The 13,913-nt window shown below is 45.3% G+C and overlaps 1 protein-coding gene across 1 annotated transcript; it reads left to right on the top strand.

Moving 5' to 3' along the window:
• The first annotated feature begins 4,437 nt into the window (after positions 1-4,437).
• LOC132448128 (arginine and glutamate-rich protein 1-B) lies at positions 4,438-13,408 on the top strand. Its single transcript, XM_060039158.1, has 4 exons — positions 4,438-5,043; positions 7,680-7,905; positions 10,593-10,676; positions 11,716-13,408. The coding sequence occupies exons 1-4, from the start codon at positions 4,703-4,705 to the stop codon at positions 11,878-11,880; spliced, it is 816 nt and encodes a 271-aa protein (XP_059895141.1). The 5' UTR covers positions 4,438-4,702; the 3' UTR covers positions 11,881-13,408.
• Positions 13,409-13,913: the final 505 nt, after the last annotated feature.

Genomic DNA, 13,913 nt, shown 5'->3' with positions numbered 1-13,913 from the left:
CATTCAGGGCGGGCAGGGTGAGGGGTGATGGGGGTGGGGCTGACTGGGACGACTGCTTGCTTTCAGGTCTCTCTGACTCAATGGCTCTTTATACCAGGACCCCTGGGCTATCAACATGACAATGTGACAATGCGCCTGGCCCTTTTAAAAGAGATCCTGTGTTTGTTAAGTGTTTTTTCCCCCTGAAGAGCAACTACAGGGCAGGGTTGGGGAGACCCGAGCGGTCGGCCCCCTGAAAGGAGAAGGCCGACTTTGATCACATGACGTGGTGAAGGGATAGACTGTTTATTAACTCTAGCTGCAGGGAAACTCAACGCTTCCCTCTGCTACTTCTCTATAGCAGAGATCAATCGCAATCCATAGAATGTGCAAAAGTATATGTTGTTGAAAAAAGTTATGTCTACATGAAATAAGGGGCTGACACAACTCAATCAATGAGAATCTATCAAGCAAACTTTATTTCGATAGCAAATTCAAATTTCTGTGTGCTTGGGACATTTTTAATTTAGCATTCAATTTTCCCTGCCATTTTTCTGATTCTGAGTGCAATTCACAAAACACCTTGAATTTCTATATAAATTGATCATACCAATATACCACAAGCAGAAAGAGTAAGGTTCACACTGCCCTGACAGCATTCCTGCAGCATTCCTGCTCCACAACATATGTGAAGAGCATAACTACAGCAAGGTGTCGTTTTCCTACATGAAAGATTAGGAGTGCACAAGTGGATTGATTCATGATTTTTGTGTTTATGATATGAGCCTTAGGATAGGCAACCTGATCAGCTGGGGTAATTTATCAAGCCAAGACCAAGTGGTAGGTGACAGGCAGGTACTTTATTGATCCCTGAGGGAATTGCATTATCAAAAAAAAGCATCAATACAAACGACTAAATATGCAGTGTACGCTGAATGTGGAATGTAAACATTGATTAAATCGAGGAATTATAGGATGGGTATGAAAAAAACGAGGTACACAAATATACAACAACAAAGTTTGCAATAAAAGAGTAGACCATAGTCCTCAACTAGTCATCAATCAACTGCGGTTAACCAAACAATGACCATTTTGCTTGACAGTTTTGAATATCTTGACTTTTCAAGGGAGGGGACCATCCTGTCTGTGAAACCTATACCACGAGTTAGTGACCGACACACAATTATTGCCGACATATCCAAACCCTGTCTCCTGAGATCACCTGTGTGGCATGGCCTTTCAAACAGAGGATTAGAGAAACGCGAAACCGGCTCTTTGAAATCCTCCATATCCCCTCCCCACCTTCCCTCTTCATGGTGGGGCCTCCCCGATCCAGCCTCTGTTGCTCACCCCCACCAACCTATATAGGAACAAAGGCGACCACCTCGACCTTCGCAAAACTTTGCCTAGTGTCTCTTAAATCCCTTTTATCAATGTTTACATAGATCTATTATATGTATATGTGTATTCTTTAAAAAAACAGATTTAGTTTATATTCCAATTACTTCAGGTCAAAGAAGAAATGTCCAAAACCGGCTTGACAAGACATTGCTTCAAATTGACTTATTGTGTATTGCCAATTCACAAACAAAATAGACAAATAGATAAATATGAAATCTGAAAAGAAAGATATATGCATCATATTTTTATTCATTTTTTAAAGTGCTTTGGGTGGATCTCTGTGTTATTGTAATGGTGTGTGAAGTCTAAGCACAAGACAGAATTATTAATGATGCGCTGAAGCTAAAACACCCTTCAGGTGTGCTGGAATGAAAGTGATTTGGTTGGCGAGCATTGTCAATTTTACCACCGTAAAAAGTTTCCTTGATCCTCAATTCAAGCGTAGGATGGGATGAAAGCCCTCTTTCCCCACTAAAATTAGGCTCAGTGATATTCAGAACTAGAGGCGAACACAAAACAATACAGTTGCTGAAAAAAGTCCCCTCTGTAGTCAAACAGCTCACCCCTTTTCAGTTTGAGTGGTGTGACCTTTCAGATACTGACTGTGGGCACCGTGAGTTATGCCTTTTTAAATATAGCAATGCCAGCTTTTGCAGTTCCCCAGGGACAGTTATCACAATGGCCTTGCTTTGCCAAAGAAGGAGGGTATTTATTTTTTATGGAGGATTTTGTCAACTCATATATTCTCTTTTTCTTCTCCTCCCTGCATCAGAGCCTTATACATAGTCGTCAAGCTATATAAATACACACACAGATACTATGACTATCCCTCAGGCTGAACAAATTAAAACAATGTATTTTAAATGGACCCATATGGGGATAAATATAGGTCAATGACATGAGAGAAAAAATATAAATGATGTTATCTTAATCACACTTTTTTGATTGTTTATATTTAGAGGCTGTGAACCTGGTCAGAACTGAGATTAGTTCACTTCAGGGGTGTTTCTAGGTTTCTGAAATATCAAGGGCTTAGCTCCAGCTTTTAATGCTTTATTGTGCATGCAAATCTTTTCATAATGCTTCACCTAACAAACAATATGCACAGTTTATTAAAGCTTAAAATAGCTACCGGGCGGCTGTGCCGTTTATCCCCAAACATCTTAAGTTCAATGTAAGTTATTTCTTAGTAAAAAGAAGAAAAAAAAGAATACAAGTGAGACAAACTTTACATATAAGATCAGGGTTAGCGCTATCGATCATCAATCAATATATTAACTTAGCACAAAAAGTAAGGAAAATTGTGTTTGGTCGATTATTTCTCTGTGGTAACAATGCTTTTTGGCGATAAATCTTATACTGTTGGAAAGCCTGTTTAGTTCCCTTTCAAATGGTGCCCCATTTGTAAGGAACATGCATTTGTGGGATGAGCAGCAGCGCTGAGCATGTGGGTTGTGGCCATGAAAAATTTGAAAGGTTATTTTGCTGTTGCTATTGACACTTGTTTTGAGCTTCTGGTACCACCAGGTGCTGCCAATCAGGTGCCTGATTGGCACCTGTTTGGGCAACTTCAAGCTGGTGTTCCGCAAAACCAAGTTGCGTTATTATTTGGAGTGAGCCCTAGTACCCTCTCCAAACTTAAGGCCAAGTTCCATATAAAAGGGGATGTCAAAGACAGGCCGCGAAGTGGGCGTCCCATAAGACGACACCACAAGAAGACTGTTTCATCACCCTGTCAGCACTCCATCTTCTACAGATTTGCAGTCAAGGTTTGCAGGACGATATGGCCGAAGGCTCTCTGCCCAGACAGTCCGGAACAGACTACACGCAGCCAATCTCCGGTCTCATAGGGCTGCCAGGAGTCCTGCAATGACTGCCCTTCACCATCAGGCCCATTTGTGCTGGTTTCGGCAACACGTGCACTGAAACCTTAACATGTGGAGGAAAGTTATGTTAAGCGGTGAGTCCAGATTCTGCCTATGGCAGTTGGATCGTAGGGTCAAAGTGTGGAGAAGACGCGGAGAACGCTATGCTGATTGCTGCACCGATAGAATAACATCTTTTGGTGGAGGCAGTGTGATGGTGTGGGGCGGCATCTCCCTCACTGGAAAAATGAGGCTTGTCATCATTGGAGGCAATCTCAATGCAGAGACATAGAGATGAGATCCTGCAACCAGTGGCAATCCCATATCTCCACAGTCTGGGACCGAACTCTATCCTCCAAGATGACAATGCTCGCCCCCACAGGGCGGGGTTTATCAGAGACTACCTCCAGAATGTGGGAGTGGAGAGGATGGAATGGCCTGCTAGCAGTCCTGACCTCAACCCCATTGAACCCTTGTGGGATCAGCTTGGGCGTGCTGTTCGTGCCAGAGTGACCAACACAACCACGTTGGCTGACTTGCGACAAATTCTGGTTGAAGAATGGGATGCCATCTCACAGCAGTGTGTGACCAGGCTGGTGACCAGCATGAGGAGGAGGTGCCAGGCTGTTGTGGCTGTGTATGGTTCTTCTGCTACACACTACTGAGGCTCCTGTTTGTGAAATTAATGAATTGTTTAATTGCCAATACTTCTTGCTTCTTCAAACTTCAATCATCCAATCCACCAAACACCAAATGAGTCAATGGCAGAATAAGCTGTTTGGCATTGGAAGAGAAGATTTGGCAACATGACTAAAATCAGTTCATCACTTCTAGACTGAATTGAATTAATGCATTCCATAGTTACCAGTAAATATACCAATAAATATAGATTTTAACCAAAAGAATATATTCGGGGCTAATTAAATAATATCCGGGGCTTTATCCCGGAATAAAACAGCGTAGTGAGTGACACCACTGGTTCACTTCATCACAACCTAATTTAACATACATAACATGTCCCGAGAATCGCACACTCACACACAAAACATACACACATACATTATACCATGGGTCCTACAAATAAACGTTGTCATCTTTTGAACATGTAATAGTTCAAATCTAACAGTTCTACATGTTGATTGATTGTTTTCTCTGCATATTGACAGACTCGTTGATTTGCAACGAAGATAGCCGAACAATTCCGAAAACCGAACTGCATCCTGGGAAACTAGAGGCCGTCGCCTGCCCTGGCCGCCATCTTTCTATCCGGCAAGTTAACAGAGCAAAATAACAACCCCTTTCGAATTCATTTTTCTCCTTTAACCTGTTATTTCAGAAGCTACATTCGGTCGGTTATCATCCATAACGCCATATAACAGTCGTAGTTGGATTAAGGCGTTCTTATACAAATATATATTCGCCAGAAGACACACTAAGTGTGTGTAGAGGGGGTCGACATGGGCCGCTCGCGGAGCCGCAGCTCCTCGCGCTCCAAGCACTCCAAGAGCAGCAAGCACAGCAAGAAGCGGAGCCGCTCCCGCTCGCGGGACAAGGAACGGGCCAAGAAGCGCTCCAAGTCCCGCGAGTCCAAGAGGAACCGACGAACCCGCGAGGCGTCGCGGTCCCGCTCGCGGTCCAACACCGCGGCGGCCGCTCAGCGCCGGGAGAGGGTACCCGCCTCGCCCCCGGAGCGCATCGACATCTTCGGCCGGACACTGAGCAAGAGGAACGCACTGGACGAGAAGCAGAGGAAGGAGGATGAGGAGAAGAAGGTGGAGATGGAGCGACAGCGAAAGATGTACGTCTCTAACCCTCTTTTATTCCTCCATAGGCCGCTATTCTGTTCACGTATGCATGCTACATGAGCCGGCTAAGCTATTCTTTAGCACTGATGCATTCACCCCCATCTGCTTTGAGACTAAGCTAGCTCGCTAAGCTATCATAGTGGGGGGCTATTATGCTTGTACGTTAGCTTAGCATTAGCATGCTATGGATGACCAGGGGCCTGGCGTTTCATGGCGTAGACGTTGCAAACAGTGTTGCCAGATTGGTTCAATCTGTCAGCACTGGTTGCAGAGCTCACCGGTACTTACTGGCAAAAATGTAGATTTTGTATTTGTATAGGGTGGTGTGAACACAGCACCAGCATAGGACATTGCCTTTTTCTTAAGTTCAATGATGCTGGATGCACTATCATCTATCCACCCATGTCTACTTTTTTTTTCTCCCCCAATTTAAATAGTAATCATGACGTGTACACCTTTTGTTAACTTGCATACTGATATGGACGCAATGAACGCAATGATTTAAAACAATACACATCTGTTTATATATTTCTATCTATAAAATATGTATGTGTGTTGCCTGTTACATTTTGTTCCTTTCTGTAAACTAGCTGTATGGCAGTAGGCCAGATCCATATAGGTTATAAAACCACAAGACCCCAGCACTTTTGACATTAGTTTACAGAGAGGAATCGTTTGGCCATCAGCATAGTGAAAGTTGCTGCCTCAGCGGGCTTTTCTAACAAATTGCAAGACTGCAGCCACTGAACGTCTCAAAAACATGTTTCGCCTGGGTGCCCACAAAACTCCAGACCCCCCCAACCCCCCCCCCCCCTCATACACATCCACCACAACCACCCTGTCCACATCCAGCACCCTTTGTCGCTGACAGGTGATACGAATCTGACATGCAGGACGCCTATTGTGGAAGTTGATGGTGGCCAGAGGCACACATCTCAGTCACCTGAGATCCTCTGCGCTGCTCCACACCTGGTGCCTTGGATTTGTCTCCTTGTCCGCCTCCGCTTGATAGCCACAGGGCCACTTAACCTTCCATACATATGTAAATGCCCAGGCATGGACGCTTTCTGGAAGGAGGATGCACTTTTTTTTTTTTTCTTCTCTAGACTCAAAGCGAAACCAAACCCAAGTGATAGGGAAGGGTGTAGTAGGTGGTGTTATGTGTTACTAGTTCGCCCAGAAGGGTTTTCCTTAATCCAAAAGCATCCTGACAGTCGTCCGAGCTTAGCTTCCTGTTCTGGGGGGCATTAGAAAACCAATAGTCAGATAAAACAGCTTTCTGGATGGATGAGCGTACCACCAGGTGACACCTGGTGCAACCATTCCTGTGTCCCTTGACGGTTGGCTGTTGACTCTCATAAGAGTGGGCTGGTAGGCAGAAGCTGGAGTTAAACCTGTTCCCTTTTCCTAATAAAGATTTGTGTGTCAGGTAAGGCTGGGGGTAAACGATTATTTATCAAACGATTAATCGGGCGATTATTTTATCGATTAGTCGACTAATCTAATGACCAATTGGACGTTTTTTTTTTTTTTTTTCTGTTGCTCGATTAATAAAAACCATAATGTATCTCAAATAAATACCAAAAAATTCTTAATAATATACTTTATTTAATACGGAACCCGTAAAGGGACATGAAAAAAATTTGTGCGCATACTCTCTTGCGCTCCGCCTCCAACTACGAGATGGTTAGTTACATCTTTCCTGCTGTCGGCTCCCAGACCGAGGAGCACAGGTGATACGTTCCCTCCAGGTCCGATGCGCTCTCGGGGGCAGCATGACCCTTCACTTTGACCGACAGTGAGTCTGCTTATAGGTCGGAATATGATGGAATGAAGCGGCCACCGATTCTTGACAGGCTGAGTATTTTATTCTTACACACAACCGGACTCGTTCATGACTTCACTAGACTGATGCGCACGCTATCGCTCGCTCTCCTCGCTCGTCCACCTACTCGCTGACGACACACACACACACACACACACACACACACACACACACACACACACACACACACACACTGCCAGTGATATGCGCACGATGTTTCCCCATGCTCATGAGATACTTTCTCGTGCGCACGAGATACTTTCTCGTGCGCACGAGATACTTTCTCGTTTGAGATGCTCCAACATTGCCAAGAGTGCAAATCACAACACCTTTCCGTTTAGGACTTAACTTGAAGTATTTCCATACCTTTGATGATTTCGTGCGCGAACAGGTTCCTTTATTGTGACTTTCGTCCATTTCTCCGTCGAAAATCGTCGACGGAGAAATTTGACGTCGACGAATTTTTGACGTTGACGCGTCGACGTCATCGACGCATCGCTACAGCTCTAGTGTCAGGGCTCAACTCTCTCTGACAGTTGTTCCTCATGGTGTAAACTTCCTGTGACCTATTACATCCTAACCGACTCCTTCACTCGGTCTAACCTCATTAATAATGGAGGGCAGTGTTTGCTGTGCACTCTTTTCCCTAACAATATCGTTTCTGGGTAAGGTTGCGTTCAACTCCCTGCGGAATGGATTGTTTAGTTGCCTGCATGCAATATGTAATGTGAACACTGCGATGCCTATCTTAACAAAACCCAACCCTCTGTTGTCTTCTCCCCTGCGCCTCCTCCTCCCGCCCAGCCGGCAGCAGGAAATCGAGGAAAAGCTGATCGAGGAGGAGACGGCGCGCCGCGTGGAGGAGCTGGTGGGCAAGCGCGTGGAGGAGGAGCTGGAGAAGCGCAAGGACGAGATCGAGCACGAGGTGCTGCGGCGCGTGGAGGAGGCCAAGCGCATCATGGAGCGGCAGCTGCTGGAGGAGCTGGAGCGCCAGCGGCAAGCCGAGCTGTCTGCCCAGAAGGCCCGAGAGGTAACGCTCGGTCGTTTGGAACGCAACCCCGTCCCATTCCCTCTAAACCCCCCCCCCCCCCCCCCCGCCTGAGCACCTACCTACTCACCACCCGTGACCCCCCCTTCCCCCACAGGCCCTAGTACGCGAACCCCCCCCCCCCCCCCCGTGTCCTCACTGATCCCCTCAGACTAGGAGCCCAGCCATGGCACAAGTGTGACCAGAGGGAGGCTGAGTTATAAGTTGGCCATAGTAGATCGGAGAATCTCAAATGGGACTGTTTGGGATTGGATTGGATGCAAATGGATTGCCGCCTGTGTGGCCTTTGGTTATATGGCTTACATTGTTACGATTTTTTTTGCGAGATCTTCTTGGCCATTGGTGATGCTTCTGCCATGGCTGAGTTTGCTGGACCCGACATTCTTTGTATTCCCCCTCTTACAGCGTTTCAGTTGTAACCAGTTTCTTATATATGTAAGCATTAATGTCTTCACTGAAACAACACTCTAGTATTGATTTTCTAGCCAATGTCGCCGTGCCCAACAGTGGCAGATTTAGCTCCAATATTCATATTTAATACTTTTTTTAAATTTAGCTTCACCTTGCTCGCTTGCATTCTGTAACCTAATACTAACCTTTTCAGATAGTGTTTTTATGTTGTCAAGTCCAATCTCACAGCGCTGTTGGTATGGTCCTCCCCCCAGCACTGGGTTGGCCCCCTGGGTAGGGTGTTGAGTACACTACAGTAGCAAAGCATCGCTAATAAGGAGAGAAGGTGGAGGGTAGCGACCCAGAGGTGCTCGGGGAGCACCCTGTGGCTCACCACTAATGTGTTGGGAGATGTGGTCTGAGGGCTCCAGTCTCCGTCACTAAGAACTCTAAACAGCGCTCACTAGGGCTGTGCATGCCTCATTCATAAATGTGCCTAGCCCGCAGCATTCCAATTCTGTCCACCAGAACACCTAATTCCCCACAGGGAAGGCAGAGGTGTATTGAGAGCGAGGAACCATCCCTTCACCTTCCAAGAGTAGATACTTGAACAGGCCAGGCAGATTCTGCTCAGGCATTAGTTTGGCGTTTCCTCCCATCAGTGCAATGTGTAGAGAATGTCCTTTGGGGAATCCCTTTAGGTTAATTGATGGCTTCTTTGTTTCTACATCTTCGCTACGATTCCCCCCGCCTTCATCCCCACCCCCTCCTATCTAATAACACTTGTTTTGAGACGCTCCCATTAGATGGCATCCATTGTGGGATACAAAACGGTGATGGACCACCACATTTCCTGTTTCCTGTTTGAAAAAGGTCAACAATCTCTGGTCTAACCCTTATTGTCTGTTAACCCTGATTACATACATTTTGTTGCGCCCTTTTTTAACGTTTTTTCAAAAAAAGTAACTTTTTCTTTTTCTCATGAGAATGTGCTGTGTTTTGTCCTGACAACTTGCTTCCTTTAGGAGTACGGCTTATTTCTGCATCCATGTTACCTCCGTTGATGTTTTATTTATTACATTTTTGGAAACACTGCTGTCTTGTTAACACAAGCACCACCTTCGTAACAAGTGTTTGACCCGAGCAGGCCTGCAGTTCTCCTGGCTACGCCCCCGCGACACAAACTGCACAGTACTTGCACACACACACGCACATGCACACACACACACACACACACACACACATACTGATCAGCACACAGAGGGAAGCACTGTGTCCTGTTCTCCACGGCTCTGGCCCAAGAGGGATCTGAGCACCTGTTAAGCAGAGGAATGTGTAAAGAAAGAATGCAAGCTGGCCCAATCTTAAGCAGTTCAGAGATCAGTACAAGATAAATAAGACTATTTCCCAGTGTGCAATGTGGCGTATGGCAGAGTACCCCTCTCACCTACCCAGCCACCTTCCTTCCTACCCACCCACCCACCCACCTACCTGCCTGCCCCCGGGACGCGCTTCTCTGTCTCTGCAGGGGCCACACAGTCTGGACCAGACAGTAAATATTCAACCGTTTAATGGCGAATGCTTTCACCAGTTGTGTAGGTACACAGGCAAGGAAAATGCGTAGGTATACGTTCATTGGTGAGCCAAAACTATTCCCTCCAATTTATCATTTTTTATTTTTTTATTTGTTTTGATCTCTCTCTCCCTCTTTGATTTTCTTTCATGATGTAAATAAAGAAGTTGCATATTTTCTTAGTCTAGATTGTTTTTATCTTTCTACTCGTGAGTGTGACAATTGGGTTGTCCCCTGTAGGTTTTGAATTTTATTTGGTCATATTTTATACAATCATCGTTAATATCATACTGGTGCAGAGCCGGTCTTAAATTCTTTTAGCGGGAGGGTTTTTACAGCCAATAGGGAGGGAAAAAATTTTAATCATAGTGGGCTTAGTTTCACCCCCCTCAACCCCCTTCCCTCATTTAATAACTTTACGCAGACCCCATTGTGGGTAAAACAGCAAAAACTATTCTGGTTGACTGCAGAGAATGCCCAAGTGTGGTCATGTGCGTGATACTAAGCAAGCCTTTTTGTGGTGCAATGAAAAAGTTGTGAGTGGGAGACTCTGTGTGTGCGTGAGCCTGTTTTGTGAGGACTGTGCCTGCTTGGTGAGGACCGTGTGTGTGTGTGTCTGAGAGGCTTGGACGGCGGGCCTGTGTGGGCTGGCCGTAGTGGCAGTAGCCTGTTTGTGAGCTAACTCTGCACCGTGTCACCCATATAGGAAGAAGAAAAATCCAAGCGGGAGGAGCTGGAGAAAATACTGGAGGAGAATAACCGCAAGATCGCGGACGCCCAAGCCAAGCTGGTAAGCACGCACTCTAATTCACAACCACCGGCTCCCTCGGAAGCCATACCATACATGCATGATTTACCTCATTCATATTTCTATGTCTTATTCATGGGAACACAAGGAACTGTATTGCTAAATACCTCCTCGTATTTTTGGGTTCATTACACAGCTGTTTTTTAAAGCACAGTAGTGTATTATTAGTAGGTGTTCCATTTATTTCCAAGTGCCTCAATCCTGTTGGTAATAAACTTATGTTTATTAATTATAACTAATGCATAAACTAATACCCAAATATGATAATTAATCATGATGACATTTTTTTTACATTAAATCTAGCAAACCAGAGTCATCCTGTTAAGTGACTCTGCCAGTCTTGTTAAACGGGCCAAGTCTGTTAACCTCTGTTAGCTCTGCATTGCGTACTAAAGATGGAATATTCTGCTGTATTGACAGAGCTATTTGTACACATCATTTAGGCGTCCCCAACAGTTGACAGCTCTCCTTCTTGAATGCCATCTGTGGTTTTAGTGGCACATTTTTTACTTCCTAACATCCAGATTAGGAGCACTTTAAGAGGTGACGTATTTCATTCAGAGTTTGTTTCTCCAAACCTCCAGTGTTTGCATTGCAAAAAGCCCTGGGTTCCTCGACCACATCAGAGGGGCCCGTCCTCATGGCACTGGCTTGCATTTCTATCAGTTGTGTGGTGGACTGGACAATCAAGTTTCTTATTTACATTTATTCCTATATTTATTTACTGTGTTCATGCGTCTGTTTTAGGGCTTACGTCCCACTCATGACTAATTCACAACGCAGTGTTTATTTAATTCCAGCTGATTCCACAGTGAGCAAGTAGCCATTAGAGAACGGAGAGAGGGAAAATAGCGAGCGAGAGCACCGAGACGAATGCATTACCACTGTATCTGGAGGGGTCTCGGGGAAACTTCTAGCTAATTTGTGGGTACTGGGCTCCAGGGTGGTTCTGTCCCCACATGACCTTGTGTTCTTCTGCTAACACTTTATGTGTGTGTTTGCTTTATTGTGTGTTTGTCAGGCGGAGGAGCAGTTGCGCATCGTTGAGGAGCAGAGGAAGATCCACGAGGAGCGTATGAAGCTGGAGCAGGACCGGCAGCGGCAGCAGAAAGAGGAGCAGAAGATGATCCTAGGAAAGGGCAAGTCCAGGCCCAAACTCTCCTTCAGTCTCAAAGCCACGGAATGAGAGACCCAGAGAGAGAGACAGACTGCTCCTCTTCCACCGCTTCGCCCCGCGCACCACCTCCCCGGCTGCTCCTCTCCTTCTTGTCTCTATCCACCCACCTCCTCCTCTTCCACCTCCTCCTGCTCCTCTCCGCAACTCCACTCCTCGCATCCTCCTCCTATCCTGAATGCACGCTTCGTTTTTGGAAGTGCCCAAGGAAGGCCGGGGACTCCAGGGGGGGAGGCAGGAGATCCTGCGTCTCGACCCCTTAAGCCCTCCGCTCCCCCAAGACCTGCGTCCTCCAGGTGCCCATGGAGGAGGATGGATCGGTTCACCCTAAAATGACCTCAGCCGCTCCGGTTCTTATCCCTCCTCCCTGACCCCTCACACTGATGGCTAGTTTTTGCTATTCTTTTGGGTTTTGTTTGTTTGGATTTAGTTTTCGATTTTTAACGAACTTTGAACTTTTGGTGTAGAATGCTAATACACGATGATGCCCTCGTCCTCCATCATAGGTCTTAACTTTGTTCCAAGGAGTAAACCCTCTGCCCTTCTCTCTCTCTCTCTCTCTCTCTCACTCTCATGCTCTCCCTCAATCTCTCTCTCTGTAAAGCCAGACAGCTTAAGGATGCCCTCTTTATGCCATGGTTGACTGCATGTACAGCCCAGCTGTGTTCAGTTGGGCGTCTTTAACACCGTGGTGTGCAGCTTGGGAGTCGGTCCTGTGGTTTCCTTTGCTCTGACCGCCATGTTTTCGTTGTTTATTTATTTATTTTTTTTATTTATTTTTTAGAAAGAACAAAAAATAACACATTGAAACAAAAAGGCAGTTGGCTGTGAACCGATCATAACCGTGTGTTTGCAAAAAAAACACAAACACATGCCCGCTTTCCTTCTTTCTTCTGTAACTCCTAAATTCACACTTATTTCATGACTTTTTTAGTATACTTGATCTAAAAACAATTCGTAAAGGAAAGGTGAAGCAGGTTCAATTCCCAAGCTGCCTGGCCCAAGGGCAGGAAGTAAAGAATAACGTGGCAGGGGGGGTTGTGGTTTCCTGTATGATGTAATGTTAATTAGCCTTTGCTGTGATGTGCTGTCCTGACACACCCCTCATGATTGTGTCATGAAAAGGATTCCATACTCAGAAAATCAATCTATACAGTGTCCGTATAGTTTTTATTGGACTTTAGAAAGGGGGGGGGGGGGTTGTCTCTTGGTTAAATTGTACCGCTGGTAATCCACATTATGTCCCTTGCTGTTGGTGTAGTCAGTCAATTTAGCAGCCTCTGTTTTCGTTAACTTTTTTTTCATAAAGGATGGCCAAGTTCAGGTAAGAGATACGGTGCATGGTCGAGGTCAGTGTGTGTGTGTGTGCGTGTGAGTGTGAGTGTGAGTGTGCGTGTGCGTGTGCGTGCGTGTGTGTCTCTGACGCACTGGCCTCAGGTGGGTATGACTTCAGTTTTTTTTTTTTGAGATTGTCTTGTAAATTTCACCCAATTGTTAAGGGACTAAGCAAGTCACCCAATAAATTCCTTGAATGCGTAAATTGATTGTGTCTCAGCTTATTACCAGTTCATCAATCATGTTGTAACCTTTTGTTCAGATCTTTATATTCGGATGAACATTATCATACAATGTAGATAATTGTGAGAGCCAAAGCCATTTAAAATAACTGCGTGACGCTGCATAGGCTGTAACGGCAACAACTTATTATGTCAGCTGGTTGTTTAAAAAAACCAATTCGTTATCTTGGCCAGAATGCTTTGTCAGTGAGTCAATTTAACAATATGTCCGTGAAATATTTTTTTTACCGAATTTTTTCGGTCTAAAACTCTTAAAATAAATGAATATTTTGAAATAAAACGGGCCAACGGACTGAATTTGGACCTTACTCAGAATTCTGATTTAGACATCAAAATTCTGTCTTCATTCTAAGAATTCTGACTTTAAACTCCGAACGTCACGAAGGAAAATCACACGTGTCCCTAATTCTCTTCCGGAGACATGAGCTCATGTTACTATTCTGTAAAAGAAGAAAAAAGGCAAAGACC

The sequence above is a fragment of the Gadus macrocephalus genome, chromosome 20, assembly GCF_031168955.1.
Source record: "Gadus macrocephalus chromosome 20, ASM3116895v1".
Classification (NCBI taxonomy): Eukaryota; Metazoa; Chordata; class Actinopteri; order Gadiformes; family Gadidae; genus Gadus; species Gadus macrocephalus.
The sequence above is the reverse complement of the archived record's forward strand: the minus strand, read 5'-3'. Positions and strand labels throughout refer to the sequence as shown.

Bases quoted from the DNA above. Each gene is read 5' to 3' on its own strand.
- LOC132448128 (XM_060039158.1), top strand. From the start codon at position 4,703: ATGGGCCGCTCGCGGAGCCGCAGCTCCTCGCGCTCCAAGCACTCCAAG. The intron at 5,044-7,679 runs GTACGTCTCTAA...CCTCCCGCCCAG, and splicing joins ATGGAGCGACAGCGAAAGAT to CCGGCAGCAGGAAATCGAGG. The intron at 7,906-10,592 runs GTAACGCTCGGT...TCACCCATATAG, and splicing joins CTGCCCAGAAGGCCCGAGAG to GAAGAAGAAAAATCCAAGCG.